This window comes from Pangasianodon hypophthalmus, chromosome 13, assembly GCF_027358585.1.
Source record: "Pangasianodon hypophthalmus isolate fPanHyp1 chromosome 13, fPanHyp1.pri, whole genome shotgun sequence".
Classification (NCBI taxonomy): domain Eukaryota; kingdom Metazoa; phylum Chordata; class Actinopteri; order Siluriformes; family Pangasiidae; genus Pangasianodon; species Pangasianodon hypophthalmus.
In genome coordinates this window covers 10,944,928-10,963,882 of record NC_069722.1, presented here as the reverse complement: position 1 = coordinate 10,963,882, position 18,955 = coordinate 10,944,928, and the positions used below count along the sequence as shown (strand labels likewise).

Below are 18,955 nucleotides of genomic sequence, written 5' to 3'. Positions count from 1 at the left end.
AGCAAGAACTGAAGACAGCTGCAGTAAAGGCCTGGCAGTGCATCCCTAGTGTAGAAACCCAGTGTCTGGTGATGTCCGTGGTTTCCAGACTTCAGGCAGTCGTTGACTGTGAAGGATTTGCCACTGAGTATTAAAAATGAGAATGGTTGCTAGTTTGTCCAATTAAGTTTGGTCCCTTAAAAAGGAGGGCCACATATAAAAAGTTGTATAATTCCTACTCTGTTCACCTGATTTGGATGTAAATACCCTCAAATTAAAGCTGAAAGTCTGCACTTTGAGCTCATATGAGCGTCATTATTTAATTTCAACTCCAATATACTGTGGTAGACGGCTAAAACAACAACTTTGTCAATGTCCAAATATTTATGGACCTAACTATGTTCTGCTGGTCTGCTGTGTAATCAGGTTTCAGATAGTTTTCTTTTGCATGTAACTCAACTAGAAGTCATAGCATTTTAAGTTTGGTTCCCCAGACTACACATACATTTTGACAGTTAAACAAAGTGAATTGATTAGGCTGTTTGATTTTGTGATGTTCATTGTGTGAGAAAAGCACACAGCTGGCAAGGTTTTAAAGATCTTTAGGCAAACCTGACTATTCTTACCACCGTGTTTGTTCAACATTATCTTTGCAGGAAGACAGCTTGGGCAAGGTTAAATTTTAAATAAAACAATTTCCATTGTTTTGGTGGAATATATTATTGATTTCTTAAAGTTGAGAAGACAACGTATGGTATTGAGACAAAAAGCCAATTTTGACCAAAACTCGATTTTCCGTGGCCGGAGTTCAGCCACAGTGACATCCGACTGCTTTCCTCCACCAGCACACATCTGAGATAAGTTTAATTCCAACTGTAAATGCATGAGATAAAACATTCTAAAACATTCTCTGCTTAAACAACTGGAACTGAGGCTTGAGCAATGTGTTTATCTTGCAGACTAAGCATGTACTTGATGTACTCACAGATTCTTGTCTGTACAATCTTGGGATGCAGGAAGCAAAACCAACATGTTGACAGATTTGACATTCAATTAATGTTCCACATTCCAAACTACCTGGACCTGTCATGTCTGACCCGTCTGAGACTGTGTCTGCTGCGTCATTGCTCTTGTTTTGAACTTATTACAAAACCATGTCAAAATAATATGAAGGCATTTATGAGTGGTGCAGAGAAGTGCTTATTCCAACTAACAATCAGTTTGCTTCCTTCAAGCCACAATGGGGCTTTTCAGAAAAAGGTCATTTGCTGTGCTATGACTTTCCTAAAATAAATAAGAATTAAAAAAAATTGAGATCTGTGTTCACTGCACAAATTTTGAGTTTTGATAGAAATGAATGAACTACAGTTAGTTGTATATTATGTTTATTTGATTTTTATTGTACATACACACAATGGGAGAAAACCAAAATGTTAGGAAAATGTAATTCTCAACAATAAATTTTTTGTATAAAAAAAGTACAGGCTTTAAGAGAGAATAAGATGATGAGACAACAGATTTTACTTCACCCTTCATTTTACAATGAAAGCTCAGCTTGGTGTACATTTCACAGAAGCATTCTACATAATAATAATATAAATGGTTAGGTTTAATCATATACAAATACATTGATATGCAAGATCAATCATGTGATGTCTCACTACAGTGACAAGTACAATAAATACTGCATATACGATGCACTACATTGGATTTCCAGTATGGAAGAGATTTTCAGTATGCCATTTTTATAACATTTCATTACAAACCATAGAGAAAAAAATATATATCTCTATAATCTATAACAGAGACAGAGATTGCACATTTCATTCACTGTGTAATCAGTTTGATAGGGTTCTACATAGAACCTCCAAGGCAGCAGGTCTCAAACTTGGTTGCTATTCATTCTGTCAGTTTATTATAACAACTTCAGCCTAAAAGAGTGGCATTTGTTTAAAAAGAGTAGCACTATTAAAATGAAACATGTGCCAGCGAATCACAATGCACAGCCTCCAGCTTCCTTAACAAGTTGGTTTTAGGACTACAAGTCGTGTACGTGCAGACTATGGAGAAAGTTTTTTGTTTGTTTGTTAGTTTGATTGAGAGGTATTAGACACTTATTATCCACTAAGGGGGATTTAGGCTGAAGTTTGAGAACCCTGTGCTTTAAGAGGGACAACCAAAGAACCCTTAACCTTGTGTCAGTGATTCTAGTACAAGTGATCTACAATAAAATATATGATATGCATGATTAAGCAGATTGCAGTTGCCCTTCAGAGACTTTATGCCTAGATTTATGAATGAAGCAAAAGGAAGGCACTGTATTATCTATGTTCAATCAGAAAAACAAAAGAACATTTTATGGCTATTCTTCACTGGACACTGACCTCTACATGGAACACTAAACTGAATCCTGCGTGTCACATGCAACTAAGCATCCATGATTGCACATGTCTGGTTACCCACATCTAGCTGGAATAGTGAAAAGAGCAACATTTCATAGTTGTGTTCAGCGGCTGTGGATGTCCCCAAGTGGAGAACACACCCTGGAGATGTTTTTACGTGTCACAGTGGTGCAGCGTTTGAGGATCTCTTGCGCCTGAGGCCTGGGGGGAATTTTGGGTGTGCTGGGCAACTTGAACACATTTGGCTCAGAGGTGCTGGGGAAGAGCTTGCCATTGGTGGGATTCAGGTGGTCGGACTGGAGCGTGCTACACCGCCGGATGTCCTCGGGGCTGCTCACACGGAAGGACCCACTGCTTGAGGAGCTGGCACTGTCGCTAAAGCTTTCTTCACTGCTGCCGCTCAAGCTCCTGGCCCTGCTGTCCTCCACAGGCTCCACTTCAATGGTGGGTGGCAAGTGGTCAACATCTGTGAGAACATTCAGCGATTGTGATTTGGCCTTGTCACTGAGACTCAAGTTGTCTCCTGGAAGCTGCAGGAGGTTGCACTGTGAACGGCTGAGCTCATGTCCCGGGATCATCAGAGAAGAGCTAGCAGGGACCTGAAGCTGAGCCAAGTTTAGGGAAGAACTTTGAAGCCCCCTCTGGGTGCTAATTATATGCACCCGTGGATTAATGTATGGTTGCAGGTACATGGAAGGGATGTAACCAGTCCTGCAGTTGTACCTGAGATAAAAGAGAAGGGCAGTGAGATTTCAAGAAACAATATCTGGAACAATTTCATGGCAACAAATCAATGGAAATAAATCATCAACAAATGCTTCATGCCATGTTCCTGTACACCTTTGTTCATTGTTGACATGTAGGTGTGTGTGCTTATTCAATAACAAATAGTGAGTCTGTCTGTGGTTTGTGCATTATCTTCTTCTTTGTTTGCAGTCACAAAGATGAATGCTTACCTAACTAACCACCATCCATCATTCGATTTTCGTACAACCTCAACCACGGATCCAATCTCCACAGACAGTTCGTCTGTTTTTGTGGATTTGTAACTTTTGGTGGCAACACATAGAGCACCTATAAGAAGAAGATTGCGAATAAAAGTTACATAAAGCTCTTATATTTTTAACCTGAGATACTGTAGTAGGTCATGTCAGCAGAAGTCTGTCCTGTATGTGAACCCGGATCTACAATAACATTATGTCTGTAGGACTGTAATATTTATAGAAATTGGCCTAAAGCCAGTAACGACAGGTTTAACAACCAGTACAAGGCCTCAGGAATGTAATTTATTCTGTCCAATTCACCAAGAGAATATTCTTTCTATAATCCTGTTATAAAGATCTTACTTTCTCCAACTTCTTGATCATCGGCCTCATCGTCTGCCTCAGCGTTCTCCAGGTATGGAGCAGGAAACCAGGCGATGCATTTAGCTTCATTCTCCACCAACCACCAGCCTATGAGGACACAGTTACAAAATTTACATGAACGCATGCAAACATGTGAATAGTGAATGAAAGATAAGGCATGAGGGTATCTAATTACGCTCACCTGCTTTGTCCTTGATGAGCACATCCACAGCTTCTCCCACCTCAACCTTGAAAGGACGGTTCTTTGTGTCCTTAGTCTCATAGGGAGCGATGCATCGGTACATCTGGGTCACGAATGGCTGGGTTACACCAGCATCTGAGTTTAGGTTACTGCTTCTGCCCAGAGACTCTTCTGACGGCATGACCATAATGCTGTGCCCAATAACATGTCACTTAGCTTACTTTATTTCACTTCTCATAAGTTGAAAATAATTTTTGGTATGTGTGTTTGTCAATACCTGTTCTGGGAAAATTCTGGTCTCAGATCATCTGGCCTGGGAAGCAGAAATTGGATAAGCTCTGAGCTTTGAGAGGCAGAAGGATGAGCTCTCAGTAGTGCCGTGCAGTACTCTTCCAGTGGCTTCAGCCTCAGGAGGGACTTACTGTAGCTCTTGTTCTGCAGGCCTCTCTTTACCTTCTCAGCTGCAAGCAGATGTGTGAAATACAGGCTCAACATTAGGTCTAAGGCCCAATTAATAGACACATTGTTATTCTTTTATATTTACTTAAAAATAAATAAGTAATATGTACTACATAAATATGTATGATATTTATAATAAGTGCTTTATTTTAAAATAAATATAGTAAGACCATATTTACCTTTAAACTTGGGAACAATCTTTATTGACCTTTGAAAAGGACCTACATTTGAAGCTGCGCATTTCTTCTTAAGTTGAATCTGAAAAACAAATAAGACAATTCAAAATGTCTGTAAAAAAATTAGGCTAAAAAAAAAAGATGAATTTGTGGGGGGAAAATACTTACATGCAATGCTTTGAATTCCTCAAGTGTTCTGTAGACGATGATCTCGTTTTGATCTGACCAAAGAACGGAGGTCATGTAGAGCTAGAGGAAAGGTACAAGCTTAGATTTACTGCATTCTTGGTTTAGTTCAAAAGAGCAGTGCTCTGCTAATGTGCATAAGAAAAACAGCATGTGCACAGTAAACTTTGCCTTACCTTGCTCTTCTCCTTGTGCATCACTCCTATAAGGCGAACACTAATAGGGAGTCTGCGGTCTTCCATTTCAGGTTTGTTTTTTTTTCCCTGGCAATACACTGTTCCACCTCAAGTGAACACTCTGAGGACATGCAGCATGTCCACGTCTATATAAAGCTCAGGAGGGTGGAGTCGGTAGCAGGAGGGCGGTGCCATTAACCACCCCTTCGGAATTTTTTGTACTATCTGATATGTGGTAACCTGTAATTATGTACACTCCATGAGGGAATTATATATGTGGAAAAACAGTTATATGGCGTGGCTCAATTATATCCACAAAAGGAGTGCTAAAATGAAAAGGAAGTCTTAGTTGAGTTACAAGTTACAAAATAAACACAATGAAACACAAACTTTATTGTCTTTGACATGTTTCTGGTAATCCTAAAATGTATTCCAGTTTTTTCTATAATTCGTTTCCAGATAGTGTAGCGTATGATACAGTTAGACTGTATCATTTACAAGGGCTTTATATGTGGTGGTGATTAGTAAGAATAAAAAAAAGCCTTTAAGAGTAATCTCAGGACTACAGGGTGAACAGGGTGAATAAAAAGAGATATCACAATAAGGTTTTTTTGGGAGTTTATTGTTAATATTCTTATATTTTTTACATGTATTTTTTTGTATTGGAACTTTTATGTACAGATATTTATGCAAATAAAGTGCAGTCTAATTACATACGTATAAATGTACATAATTAATAAAATCAAAATGTAGTCTTTTGATGTCGAGAGAAAGAGAGAGAAAGAGAGAGAAAGAGAGAGAGAGATGTAAAGCAAAGCCTTCAAAAATAATGACATTAATTGTTTTTACATACAAAAAACCTGAAGTAAACAATAATAAACTAAAAAATATTTAAGTCAATATTTGGTGTGACAACCCTTTGCTTTCTAAAAAAGAAAAAAAAATAGCCTCAGGGACACTGTACTGTTTCACAAGGAAATGAGTAGGTTTAACCTAGAAACTGAGAAACTACCTCAGTTCTTCTGGAGACTTTGACTGTCACATTTCCTTCTTCTTCTTCTTCTTCTTTTTTTTTTTTTTTTTTTTGTTGTTGTTCTGTAACATTTTTTATTACTTTTTTTTAAGTAATGTTTGGAAATATAAAATGTTTTTGTGCTGACTCAATAATGCAGAAGTCAAAAAATAAACATCTATAACAAAATTTGTACAAACATATGGTGCTTATGACTTTTGCACAGTACTGTATATTTCCAATTTTCAGTATGCAATGTAACATAAATACAACAATAATCACCATTTTGGAAAATCCCTCTTAATATCCTTCTAATTGGAGACAAGATAGGAGATTTTCAGGAAAACATGCCATCTAGAAACTAAGATATTTTTTGTTGTTGTTGTTCCAAATATAGGGGGAAAAACTGATTTTGAGATAAACGATTTTGTATAGAAACAAAATCATGTGTTAAAACTCCAATAACTGTGGTTTAAACAGTGTATAAAGGAAATTGACATGTACTTCATAATATATAACTTCTTCAAAGTTTCTTAGTTTCATGTCAAGTCATTTTCATTAGTGATATAACGAAGAGTGTCTATGCAAATGACTTTAAAGAAGCTCATTATGTCAGTCCTACATGAGTTTGAGGATGTTATTAGAAGCAGTAGCTTTCATTGTCTCTGTGGGAAATCCCGCGCTGCAGCACACTCTCAAAACACCGCGGACTGAATCCCACACTCGTCCCTACAGCCTACACAAGTGCGCTACTCTGGCTGTAAAATAGTGCACCCTGCCTAGTGCACTGTATGTTCCGATAAAGCCCCAGCTTCCAGTTATCTAGTGACGCGTGATTACAAGGTAATAGCTGTAGCTAACTGCTGATGTTCTGCAAAATGGCACTTAAGCACTGAAGGATTAAATCTTTAACCTTTAAACAACAAATAATATACAGTTATACAATTATACAGAAAAGTGAATAGACTGCGTTAGTGTTAGCTTTATTTATTCCACCAAATAAATGAACTGTATATGAATGAATAAGCTGGAAATAATTGAATTTTGGTTAATGCTTTCTTTAACTATAGATCTAGGTGTTTCCATAAAAGGCTCATTTCAGTTCACACTATACAATAAATATAAAATTCATGTCCTTTGAGTTTTCAAGTTGTCAAATTCATGTCCATTGAGTTTTCAAGTTGTCAACTGAGCAAAACTGAGTTTTTATACTTCATATAAAAATTTCAGATGACTTCTTTATGCCCTAAACATGCTAGTGTGCTAATGCCAACATAATATCACTCTAGAACATTAACAAATAGGACCATATGCATGTTTGCATGTTCACACTGCAAACACATTCAGCAGTCTTTAAAGTATACACAGACACATACAGACTGAATTGAGCTGACAGAAAGGCTACAGTAACTCAAATAACAGGACAGTTGTAGATGGGGGGTGGAGGAAACAATGTTTTGCCAATTTTTAACTGTCCAGTTTCTGTGAGGCCGTGCTCACTGTAGCCTCAGATTCCTGTTCTCGGCTGAGAGGCGTGCAACCTGATGTAGTCTTCTGTTGTAAGACATCCATCTCAAGGTTGCATTCTGAGATGCTCTTCTGCTCACCATGGATGTAAAGAATGGTTGTTTGAGTTATCACAGACAGCCTGTCAGCTCAGACCAGTCTGGCTACTCTCCTTTGAATTGAGATGATAGCATTGAGAAGACATTTCTGCCCGCAGAACAATCGCTCAGTGGAAATGTGTGTGTGTGTGTGTGTGTGTGTGTATTTCTGTGAGTGAATATTTATGTTCTACTGCTTACCTCTTTGTTTAGCTTATTATTATTATTATTATTATTATTATTATTATTATTAGTAGTAGTAGTAGTAGTAGTAGTAGTATTTTTATTTATGAACATGCAGTTGGTTCATTGTTTGGTCAGTGTATACTTTGATGATAAACAATGCTTTTTAATAACACGGTTCTAGTGTTGTCAAAATTCTCTCATTCTCTCAATAAAGGTTTTAAATGGAATTAGAACATAAATATTTTGTTGAGTCTTCAATTGAGACTATGCAATAAAGGCTTAAAGGGTTTAACACAGACAAAACGTTAGTAGTCTTTTATATTTAAAAAACAATATAAAATTATGTGTCATGTTTAGTATTTTTAAAGGGCCTTTAAAATATAAGTATCCTATAATATTCTTTTAACATAGAAAAAATATACAAAGTTTTTCTCTTTAACAATTAACAAGAGTATTTATGTTTGGAGTATGCTCGTAAATATATTGACTTTTAATAAGTAAAATGATTTAAGATGATGTTCTTTTATACAGTCACTTCAACAGGATTTTGGAGGGTAACTTTAATTTATTTTTATTTTAAATCAAAGTACCCATACTGTCCTCATCGGACAAAAAAATTATTTGTAAAAAGAAGTATGTAGGAGTTAATTATTATACACAAAAGATTGTTTGCTTGATTGATTATGCCTTAAGATAGGCTGTCATTTACACTAAGCGCCTAACGGGTGTGTCAATATTCTGACACACTAGCAGATCTTGTGCAATGCTGTTAAACATGACCCGTGGATTCAGGAAAAGATTCAAGGAAGTTTTTGCCATGAATTCCTGTCAGGTTATAAACATTGTTGAGGAAATGTCGGTGAATACTTCTACACTTCACCCTTTTCTTTTGGCACTGTCACAGAAACACCTTTGTTTGTCTTCAGTGCTTTCATCACATAGACATTGTCTGAATGGTTATTGTTTACAGTTATTAAACTGGTACTCATTTCTGGTTTGACGCCACAGATAGCTGGAGAGGCCAATACAGTTTTTACAAGGAATAATGACCAGAATATTCTTAGAAACTACTTCTGACTTAAGATGCACAGAATAAGTTTAAGCTGGAAATTGTTTTAGGGTAGTTTAGTTTAAGCTTAATAACAGAAATGCAGATATTCAATAAATCTTTAAAACTTTTTTAAACTTTTTAAAACTAAAAGCATTAAAACTTTGCGACTCTTTGTACTTACAGAATTTTTATTAACATTTATTCATTTGGTGGTGCAGCTCTAGGGTCAGGGGTTTGATGTCTGTGTGGAGTTTTACATATTCTACCTGTGTTCATTGTGTGTGTGTGTGTATATATATATATACAAAAAGTATATATAGTTTTCAGTTCTGTATTTAACACAGTCTGACAGCACCATTTTATCAAGAAATCAATGTCACTCTCTCCAATGCATTGTTTGACATGGCAAGAAGGCATCTTAGATTGGATTAAACCTCTGTTCCAATGAACTGAGGGTATTCAAATTGCTGCCAACTCTGAGTTATCTATAATCCCATATACACTGATCAGCCATAACATTATGACCACCTGCCTGATATTGTGTTGGTCCCCCTTTTGCTGCCAAAACAGCCCTGACCCGTCGAGGCATGGACTCCACTAGATCCCTGAAGGTGTGCTGTGGTATCTGGCACAAAGACGTTAACAGCAGATCCTTCAAGTCCTGTAACTTGTGAGGTGGGGCCTCCATGGATTGGATTTGTTTGTCCAGCACACCCCACAGTTGCTCAATCGGATTGAGATCTGGGGAATTTGGAGGCCAAGTCAACACCTTGAACTCTTTGTCATGTTCCTCGAACCATTCCTGAACAATTTTTACAGTGTGGCAGGGCGCATTGTCCTGCCGAAAGAGGTCACTGCCATTAGGGAATACTGTTGCCATGAAGGGGTGTACCTGGTCTGCAGCAATGTTTAGGTAGGTGGTATGTGTCAAAATAGCATCCACATGAATGCCAGGACCCAAAGTTTCCCAGCATCACACTGCCTCCTCCAGCTTGCGTTCTTCCCATAGTGCATGCTGGTGCCATCTCTTCCCCAGGTAAACGATGCACACGCACACGGCCTTCCATATGATGTAAAAGAAAATGTGATTTATCGGACCAGGCCACCTTCTTCCATTGCTCCGTGGTCCAGTTCTGATGCTCACCATTGTAGGCACTTTTGGCAGTGGACAAAGGTCAGCATGGGCACTCTGACAGGTCTGTGGCTACACAGCCCCATACACAGCAAGCTGCGATGCACTGTGTGTTCTGACACCTTTCTATCATAGCCAGCTTTAACTTTTCAGCAATTTGTGCTACAATAGCTCTTCTGTGGGATCGGACCAGACGGACTAGCCTTCACTCCCCACGCGCATCAGTGAGCCTTGGGCGCCCATGACCCTGTCACTAGTTCACCGGTCGTCCTTCCTTGGACCACTTTTGGTAGGTACTAACCACTGCATACCAGGAACACCCCACAAAGCCTGCCGTTTTAAAGATGCTCTGACCCAGTCATTTAGCCATCACAACTTGGCCGTTGTCAAAGTCTCTCTAATCCTTACGCTTGCCCATTTTTCCTGTTTCCAACACATCAACTTTGAGAACCGACTGGTCACTTGCTGCCCAATGTATCTCAACCCTTGACAGGTGCTATTGTAATGAAATAATCAATATTATTCACTTCACCTGTCAGTGGTCATAATGTTATTGCTGATCAGCGTATAACAACAACAATATACCCCAACTTCCTTATGTACTGTTATATCATTGAGCCAATCCTGGAATTATTTATTTGCTCATTTTATTTGCTCATTTTCTTGAACCAGAACAAGCTAAAGATTTGATTTACTAGTAACTCGTCATCGCAAGTCAAATTTCCACATAACAGGAAATCTCAAATTATCATAAATGTCTCAGAAGATCAGTTACACTGCCACTTAACTTTTCTTTTGCTCACAGACAAAATGCTCGATTTAGTGAATGCTTTCCAGTAAGATCTCACTGTGTCTTTCACCAGCACTGGAGTACCACAAGGCTCTAATCTGGGATATTTCTCTCCTCCACACACATAATTGTTCGTAAAAGCTAGGGCTATAGTCAAGATTCCCATTGTCAAGTCCAAGACTAAGACTAACCAAGGTCAGGTCAAGACTCAGTCAAGATCAAACCAAACACCATCCTTTTCGAGGCCTATACTTCAATTCAATTATTTGGCTTCATTGGTACATTGAGCCATTATTAGGCTATTTTTTCAAGAAGAAAGAATTACTGCTTGTCAAACTTTGTGCATGAATAAAGGAAAGACAACATAAACATTATTTTTACAGACTCTCAGTGAAGACCAAGTCCATATTCAGCGAGACCAGTGCCCAAGACCACAATACTTAATTCCTACAGCCCTGGAGAAAACACTTCTCCTGTTTACCAATTTTAAATACACAGAGGACACAGCCATCCTTGCACTCATTATTGAAATTTGTCTTGGTTTACCAAATATTCATGCCTAATTTGGGTTCATGGTGTGGTAGTTATAGTGTCAACCTATTAAAAAAGAGCTGCTGATCAGCCATGTCAACAATCTTTCAATCTTTTCACAGTCTGTAATCCAGACCTACAACATGCCATTGTTTGACACGCCAAGAATGCACCTTGAATTAAATGGGACCTCAGTTTCAGTGAAACATGGGTATTCAAAATACTGCCAACTTTGAATTATCTAAACTAACTGCCCCTCCTACTTATGTAACGTTATATCAACCCCAGAATTGGATACACCAGTAATTGGTTTACCTAATTTCCTCATAACAGGAAAGCTCATAATGACTCATAAGATCAGTTACACTCATACTCACCTCTCCTTCCTTTTGGTCATTATACATGTCATTGTTTCGCATAAACACTCACTGATCACTTTATTAGTGCTGAGATGCTTTTCTGCTCACCACGGTTGTAAAGAAAAGAGCTTATTTGGGTTACTATAGACTTCCTGTCAGCTCAGACCAGTCTCGTAATTCTCCTCTGATCTCTCTCATCAACAAGGTGTTTCAGCCTGCAGACCTTCGGCTTACAGGATTTTTTTTGCACCCTTCTGTGTAAACTCTAGACACTGTTGTGTGTGAAAATCCCACAAGATCAGCAGTTTCTGAAATACTCAAACCAGCCCATCTGGTACCAGCAATCATGCCACGATCAAAGTCACAAAGATCACACTTTTTCCCCATTCTGATGTTTGATGTGAACATTAACTGGAGCTTTTGATCTGTATCTGTATGATTTTATGCACTGCTACTACATGATGGGCTGATAAGATAACTGCATGAATGTGCAGGTGTACAGGTGTTCCTATTAAAGTGGATGGTGAGTGTATGTCTTGCCACATGTACAATGCCAGTGAAAGGTTTTTGAATACCCTATAGGCCTATTAAGATTATATAAACTTTGGGTATTCTATATAAATACAGTTTATGTATGAAAAAGGCTCATTCTCTAAAATTTAATAAATAGGAATTTATTTATTTAGAAATGTTTATGATTTAATTTCATTGGAAATGATTTTGACCTAGGAAAAACCCTAGACACTTATAGGCACACTTGGCACATACCTTGTTTGTCATGAAGTGGACAGACAAATCAGACAAGCCAAAGAGCTAGGCAATACTCAAAAATGTGAAGCTGGCAAACGGTCAGGAGATCAGCAAACAGGCACACACTTGGTGATACATGGTAATAACATGGCAGCTGTACCTTACAGGTTGCTTTGTTGATTTACTAGATACTGTGGAATGGGCTCATGTTACATGGCGTAAGTTTTTCCAACTCTAAATGATCAGAAGTCCTTGATTGACAGCCATGCACTCTCACCTGGTTCATAGGTAGAGTTTCAAACTGGTGTCTGTCTGCAAATTGTTGAACTGCTTGACATAACTGTTGACGTGCCTCCTCCCATGCTCCCTCACTTTTTTGAAACCACTTATCAACAGCTGGTGTGTCTGTGGTTATAGCGTGCCAGGGAGAAAGAGGTGGTTAGAAGCCCAGTACACGTTGGAATGGTATGAGCTGCGTGCAAAGCAAGAACCACAGAGATAAGAGAAAGAGATCATGCTGGCTGACATTTAGTGATAAAATAACCTTCCTTAAATAACGTGCATCACGATTAATCATTTTCATGGCCAAGAAGAAGATGTGTGACAACAATCAGTTGCACGATTATACCGTTCAAATATTATGTAAAATAATATTTTAGAACTATTGTCGGTGATTACAGTATATTGTCACTAGAGGTGACAACTTTGATATTTGCATTAATTTTTGATCTCCTAATTATAGTTGTGTGCTATAGTGTGAAAGGTCTTTTGTGTCACAGAACACACAATTGCAATTTTTAGGAATTTGTTCATATATTTAATACTGTTCTTAATGAAATGTCATGAGACTTTACAATCTGTATTGGCTGAAAAATGATTATATTATAATTATATGCCTAGCGAGGACCAAGGCACTTGTTGCTCCGTACTGTGTGTTGGGCACCAGAGCTGACAAAAAAAAACACTTGGAGATTCTCATTCCTCACATTATCAGTATTTATTATCAGTATTTTTCATGATTATTTGACCTCACTTTCGTCATACAGATGTGGGTGCAACCCAGTACTTATTTATAATCCAGATCCTGTCATGTTTTGTTATTGTGTGTTATCTGATTGGATTGAAAGCAGTCTAACACTACTACAACACTACTCGTGCTGTAGTTTAGGTGTAAAAACAAATTCATTGAAATTGACTAGCCTATCAGGCTCACTAAGAAAAAGTTTCCCCACAGTAATAAATCGGACATAAAGTTTTTACGATTCAAAGCAAGGAAATGTGTGCTAATTGTTTTATAACTATAATAAAAACAAACAGTCATGGATGTTGTACATGTTTTGATCCTGAATTATCAGTTGGCCAGTGCAGCTTCCCAGTGGTAAAAGTTCCGTGCACGTGATTTTGCATGTTTTTTTTTTTTGACCACATTGTTGTGCCCTCGCTCACAACTTTTCACTCTCATCTGCTCAGCTATATCATGTATTCTGCCTTACTTTTAAATTCCTTTCAAACAAAAAAGCATATCTCAAAACACATCCGCTTAAGCTATGGGACAATTTGTATTGCAGACCAGAATTCAGAGAGCAACCTGAATTCAAACCATAGACTGAAAGATCTTTGGAAAGGCCGAAAGATTGAAATGGTGTGTGTGTGTGTGTGTGTGTGTGTGCATGCAATATAGCTTTAATAAGAATGGAAACACTTTACCAGTTAGTTTTCATATGGCTACATGATACCTACTTAAGCCCTTCATGATAACTGACATTAAAATCTTTATAAATTAAAACCTTTATAAATAGTGAAATGAAATGCACTTTACTTAAGGACCAGAGAGAATATGTATATCTCCGTGATGATATGGCCATAAGTATTCACTCATTTTACTTAATGGCCAAAAAATACTTTACTATTGCTATTCAGAACATCTTTTGGATGTGGTTAATTTTTATGTTTAATTATCGTGTAACTCAGAAATACCAGAAGTCAGTCTGCATGAATGTGTCACACCCTTAGGTCAATAAAAACCTGTCACGTACACTGCCAGTCAAAGCTTTTCAAACATGTGGAATTTTTTATTATGTTATTGCTGTTTATCTACTGCTGATAATTAAATAAGGAAAAAATAATAAACACGTGCTCCATCAAAACAAGTTCAAGTTCAAGTAAGCTTTGACTTCATTTCTATCATCACATACAGGAAATAAAGTTAGGAATGAAATATAGTTCCCCAGATAGGCCCTTTGCAACAAAAAAAGAAAAAGAAAGACGCATTAAAAAGCGTTTAAAACATTCAGTTTATTTATACCTATTTCTTACTTTGATCTTATAATCCCAGACTATTTAACTTTAACAGTTTCTTGAATTTTAACTGAAAATGTTAATACAGGATGTTCAAAAAATTTTGACAGGCAGTGTAACTCATGTGTTATATTAAATTTAAAAATACATGAAAGGCATCAAATGTTTATTTTATGTTTATTTTAAGTTTATAAGTATTTATTAAGGTTGATGCTTGATGTAATAAACCTTCATAAATGTTTATGTAGTTATGTAAATTTCATGTAGGTAAGTACACTATATTACCAAAAGTATTCGGTCACCCATCCAAATGATCAGAATCAGGTGTCCTAATCACTTGGCCTGGCCACAGGTGTATAAAATCAAGCACTTAGGCATGCAGACTGGTTTTACAAACATTTGTGAAAGAATGGGCCGCTCTCAGGAGCTCAGTGAATTCCAGCGTGGAACTGTCATAGGATGCCACCTGTGCAACAAATCCAGTCGTGAAATTTCCTCGCTCCTAAATATTCCACAGTCAACTGTCAGCTTTATCATAACAAAATGGAAGAGTTTGGGAACAACAGCAACTCAGCCACGAAGTGGTAGGCCACGTAAACTGACGGAGAGGGGTCAGCGGATGCTGAAGCGCATAGTGCAAAGAGGTCATCGACTTTCTTCACAGTCAATTGCTACAGAGCTCCAAACTTCATGTGACCTTCAAATTAGCCCAAGTACAGTATGCAGAGAGCTTCATGGAATGGGTTTCCATGGCCGAGCAGCTGCATCCAAGCCACACATCACCAAGTGCAATGCAAAGCGTCGGATGCAGTGGTGTAAAGCACGCCGCCACTGGACTCTAGAGCAGTGGAGACGCGTTCTCTGGAGTGATGAATCACGCTTTTCCATCTGGCAATCTGATGGACGAGTCTGGGTTTGGAGGTTGCCAGGAGAACGGTACATTTCGGACTGCATTGTGCCGAGTGTGAAATTTGGTGGAGGAGGAATTATGGTGTGGGGTTGTTTTTCAGGAGTTGGGCTTGGCCCCTTAGTTCCAGTGAAAGGAACTTTGAATGCTTCAGGATACCAAAACATTTTGGACAATTCCATGCTCCCAACCTTGTGGGAACAGTTTGGAGTGGGCCCCTTCCTCTTCCAACATGACTGTGCACCTGTGCACAAAGCAAGGTCCATAAAGACATGGATGACAGAGTCTGGTGTGGATGAACTTGACTGGCCTGCACAGAGTCCTGACCTGAACCCGATAGAACACCTTTGGGATGAATTAGAGCGGAGACTGAGAGCCAGGCCTTCTCGACCAACATCAGTGTGTGACCTCACCAATGCGCTTTTGGAAGAATGGTCAAAAATTCCTATAAGCACACTCCTCAACCTTGTGGACAGCCTTCCTATGGGTTAGGAATGGGATGGCACTTAAGTTCATATATGAGTCAAGGCAGGTGACCGAATACTTTTGGTAATATAGTGTATATTATGTTTCCTTAATAAATGTTAAATGTAACCAGGCCTACACCCCAGTGATGGGCCCTCGCTCACAACTTTTCACTCTCACCTGCTCAGCTATATCCTGCATTCTGCCTTACTTTTAAATTCCTTTCAAACAACAAGCATATCTCAAAAGAATAAATGCGTAAGCCTTTAACATCCACTTATGCTATGGGACCATTTGTATTGCAGACCAGAATTCAGCAAGCAACCTGAATTGAAACCATAGGCCGAAACACTTTACCAGTTAGTTTTCATATGGCTACATGACACCTGCTTAAGCCCTTCATGATAACTGACACAAACCTACATAAGCATTTAAAAAATACTTATTCCAACAGGTGTCAACTCTGATGGAACACTGTTATGAGTCAGGAAACTTTCACATCAGAGTCACATCACTGTGATGTTATTTCACATATCAAGACCAAACACTAATTTAACAATCAGGAAAAAAAACAATATTATACATATGTCATTAGACTTTAATGACATTGTCATAGGTTTTAATTAAACTTTTATAAATAGTGAAATGAATTGCGCTTTTCTTAAGGACCAGAGGGAATATGCATACCTCACCATTCATTTTACTTAATGGCCAGAAATACTTTACTATTGCTATACAGAGTATCGGAGTATTTGAACAGAGTATCTTTTGAATGTGGTAAATTTTCATTTTTAAATATCTTGTAACTTGGAAATACCAGAAGTCAGTTGGCATGAATGTGTCATAACACACCCTTAGGTCAATAAAAACCCGTCACGTACACTGCCAGTCAAAGCTTTTTGAAAATGTGTATTTTATTACAATGGATATAAAAAATCTACACACCCCTGTTAAAATGGCAGGTTTTGGTGCTGTAAAAAAATGAAATCAAGGTAAATCATATCAGAACTTTTTACACCCTCAATATGAAATTACAATTTATAAAAAAAATTAAGTGAAAAACAACCAGAAACATTTTAGAGAAAAATAGGAAAAATTAAAAAAAAAAAAAACTTACAATAACAAGTGTGCATACCATTAAACTAATACTTTGCTGAAATCTTTTGATTTTATTACACCACTCAGTCTTTCTGGGTAAGAGTCTGTCAGTGTGGCACATCTTGATTTGGCAATATTTTCCCACTTTTTCTTGCAAAAACATTCTAGATCCATCAAATTGTAAGGGCATCTCCTGTGTACAGCCCGCTTCAGGTCACCCCACAGATTTTTAGTTGGATTCAGGTCTGGGCTCTGGCTAGACCATTCAGAAACAATGATCTTCTTTTGGTTAAGCCATTTCATTGTTGAGTTGGGTGTATGCTTTGGGTCATTGTCGTGCTAAAATATATATTTATATTTATGGCATTTGGCAGACACCCTTATCGAGAGTGACTTACAATTATCTCATTTATACAAATGAGCAGTTGAGGGTTAAAGGCCTTGCTCAAGAGCCCAGCAGTGGCAGCTTGGTGGTGCTGGGATTTGAACTCTACCCCTTCCCACTAAAAGGTGAAATTACTTTTCATCTTCAGCTTACTAGCAGCCACTTGAAGGTTTTGCACTAAAATCAACTGGTATTTGTAGCTATTCATGAGTCCCTCAACCTTGATAAAAGCCCCAGTTCTGGCTGAAGAAAAGCAGCCCTAAAGCATGATGCTGCCACCACCATGCTTCACTGTGGGCATGTTGTCCTTTTGGTGTTGTGCTTTTTTTTTTTTTTTTGCACCAAACATACCCTTTGGAGTTATGGAATTATTATACCTTTTGGAATTGGTCTCAGCAGAGCATAACACATTTTGCCAAATGGTTGGGGTGATTTAGTTGGGCTTGGATGTTTTTGTGAGAAAGGGCTTCTGTCTAGCCACCAGACCCCATAGCCCAGACATGTGATGAATACAAGAGATTGTTTTCACATGCAGAGAGTAATCAGTACTTGTCAGATATCCCTGCAGCTCCTTTAATGTTGCCGTAGGTCTCTTGGCAGCCTCCCTGGTAATTTTTTGTCTTGTCCTTTTATAAATTTTGGAGGGACGTCCTGTTCTTGGTGATGTCACTGTGGTGCTCCATTTTCTCCACTTGTTGATGATGGCGTTTACGGTGTTCTGTGGTACATCTAATGTTTTGGAAATTCTTTTATACCCCTCTCCTGATCGATTCCTTTCAACAAGTTAGATACCATGCATGGTTTGTAAGCTCTTTGCAGACCATGGCTTCAGCAGTCAGATGAAATCAAGGAGATGTGAAGAAAATCCTACAGAAAGAGCTGGTCTTTATTTGGAGTCAATCAGAATAATTTCACTGTTGACAGCTGTATTATAATTACTTTTGAACTTGAGATTGAATGTGATTGGTTCATTCTGAACACAGCCAAATCCCCAATTGTAAAAGGGTGTGCATACTTATGCAACCAGGTTACTGTCATTTTTTTTTTTTTAATTTTTCTTATTTTTTCCTCTAAAATGTTTCTGATTGTTCTTTACTTAATTTTTATACGTTGTAATTTCACATTGAGGGTGGAATACGTTCTGACATGATTTATCTTGGTTTCATTTGTTTACTTCACAAAAAGCTGCCATATTAACAGGGCTGTGTAGACTTTTTATATCCACTGTATGTCATTGCAGTTTACCTACTACTGACAATAAACAGACAGGAAATAAAGTTAGGAATGAAATATAGTTCCCCAGAATCGCATTTAACATGAAACAATGTCAGACAAGCAACACAGTGACAGAGAGACAAATAATGGGTCATATTTTAGGACTTATTCATTATTTACTCTCAGATTCCAAAGGGACTCTAAATGAGTGCTTTGTTAAAGGTAAGTGCACTAGTTTGGTGAAGC

General features: G+C 38.0%; 1 protein-coding gene across 1 annotated transcript; it reads right to left on the bottom strand.

The window, feature by feature from the left end:
• Nucleotides 1-1,347: 1,347 nt before the first annotated feature.
• On the bottom strand, nucleotides 1,348-5,057 carry noxo1a (NADPH oxidase organizer 1a). The gene is made up of 8 exons (XM_026916801.3): nucleotides 4,927-5,057; nucleotides 4,733-4,813; nucleotides 4,568-4,646; nucleotides 4,207-4,390; nucleotides 3,930-4,120; nucleotides 3,728-3,835; nucleotides 3,338-3,455; nucleotides 1,348-3,104 (listed from the first exon to the last, which is right to left on the bottom strand). The coding sequence occupies exons 1-8, from the start codon at nucleotides 4,990-4,992 to the stop codon at nucleotides 2,486-2,488; spliced, it is 1,446 nt and encodes a 481-aa protein (XP_026772602.1). The 5' UTR covers nucleotides 4,993-5,057; the 3' UTR covers nucleotides 1,348-2,485.
• Nucleotides 5,058-18,955: the final 13,898 nt, after the last annotated feature.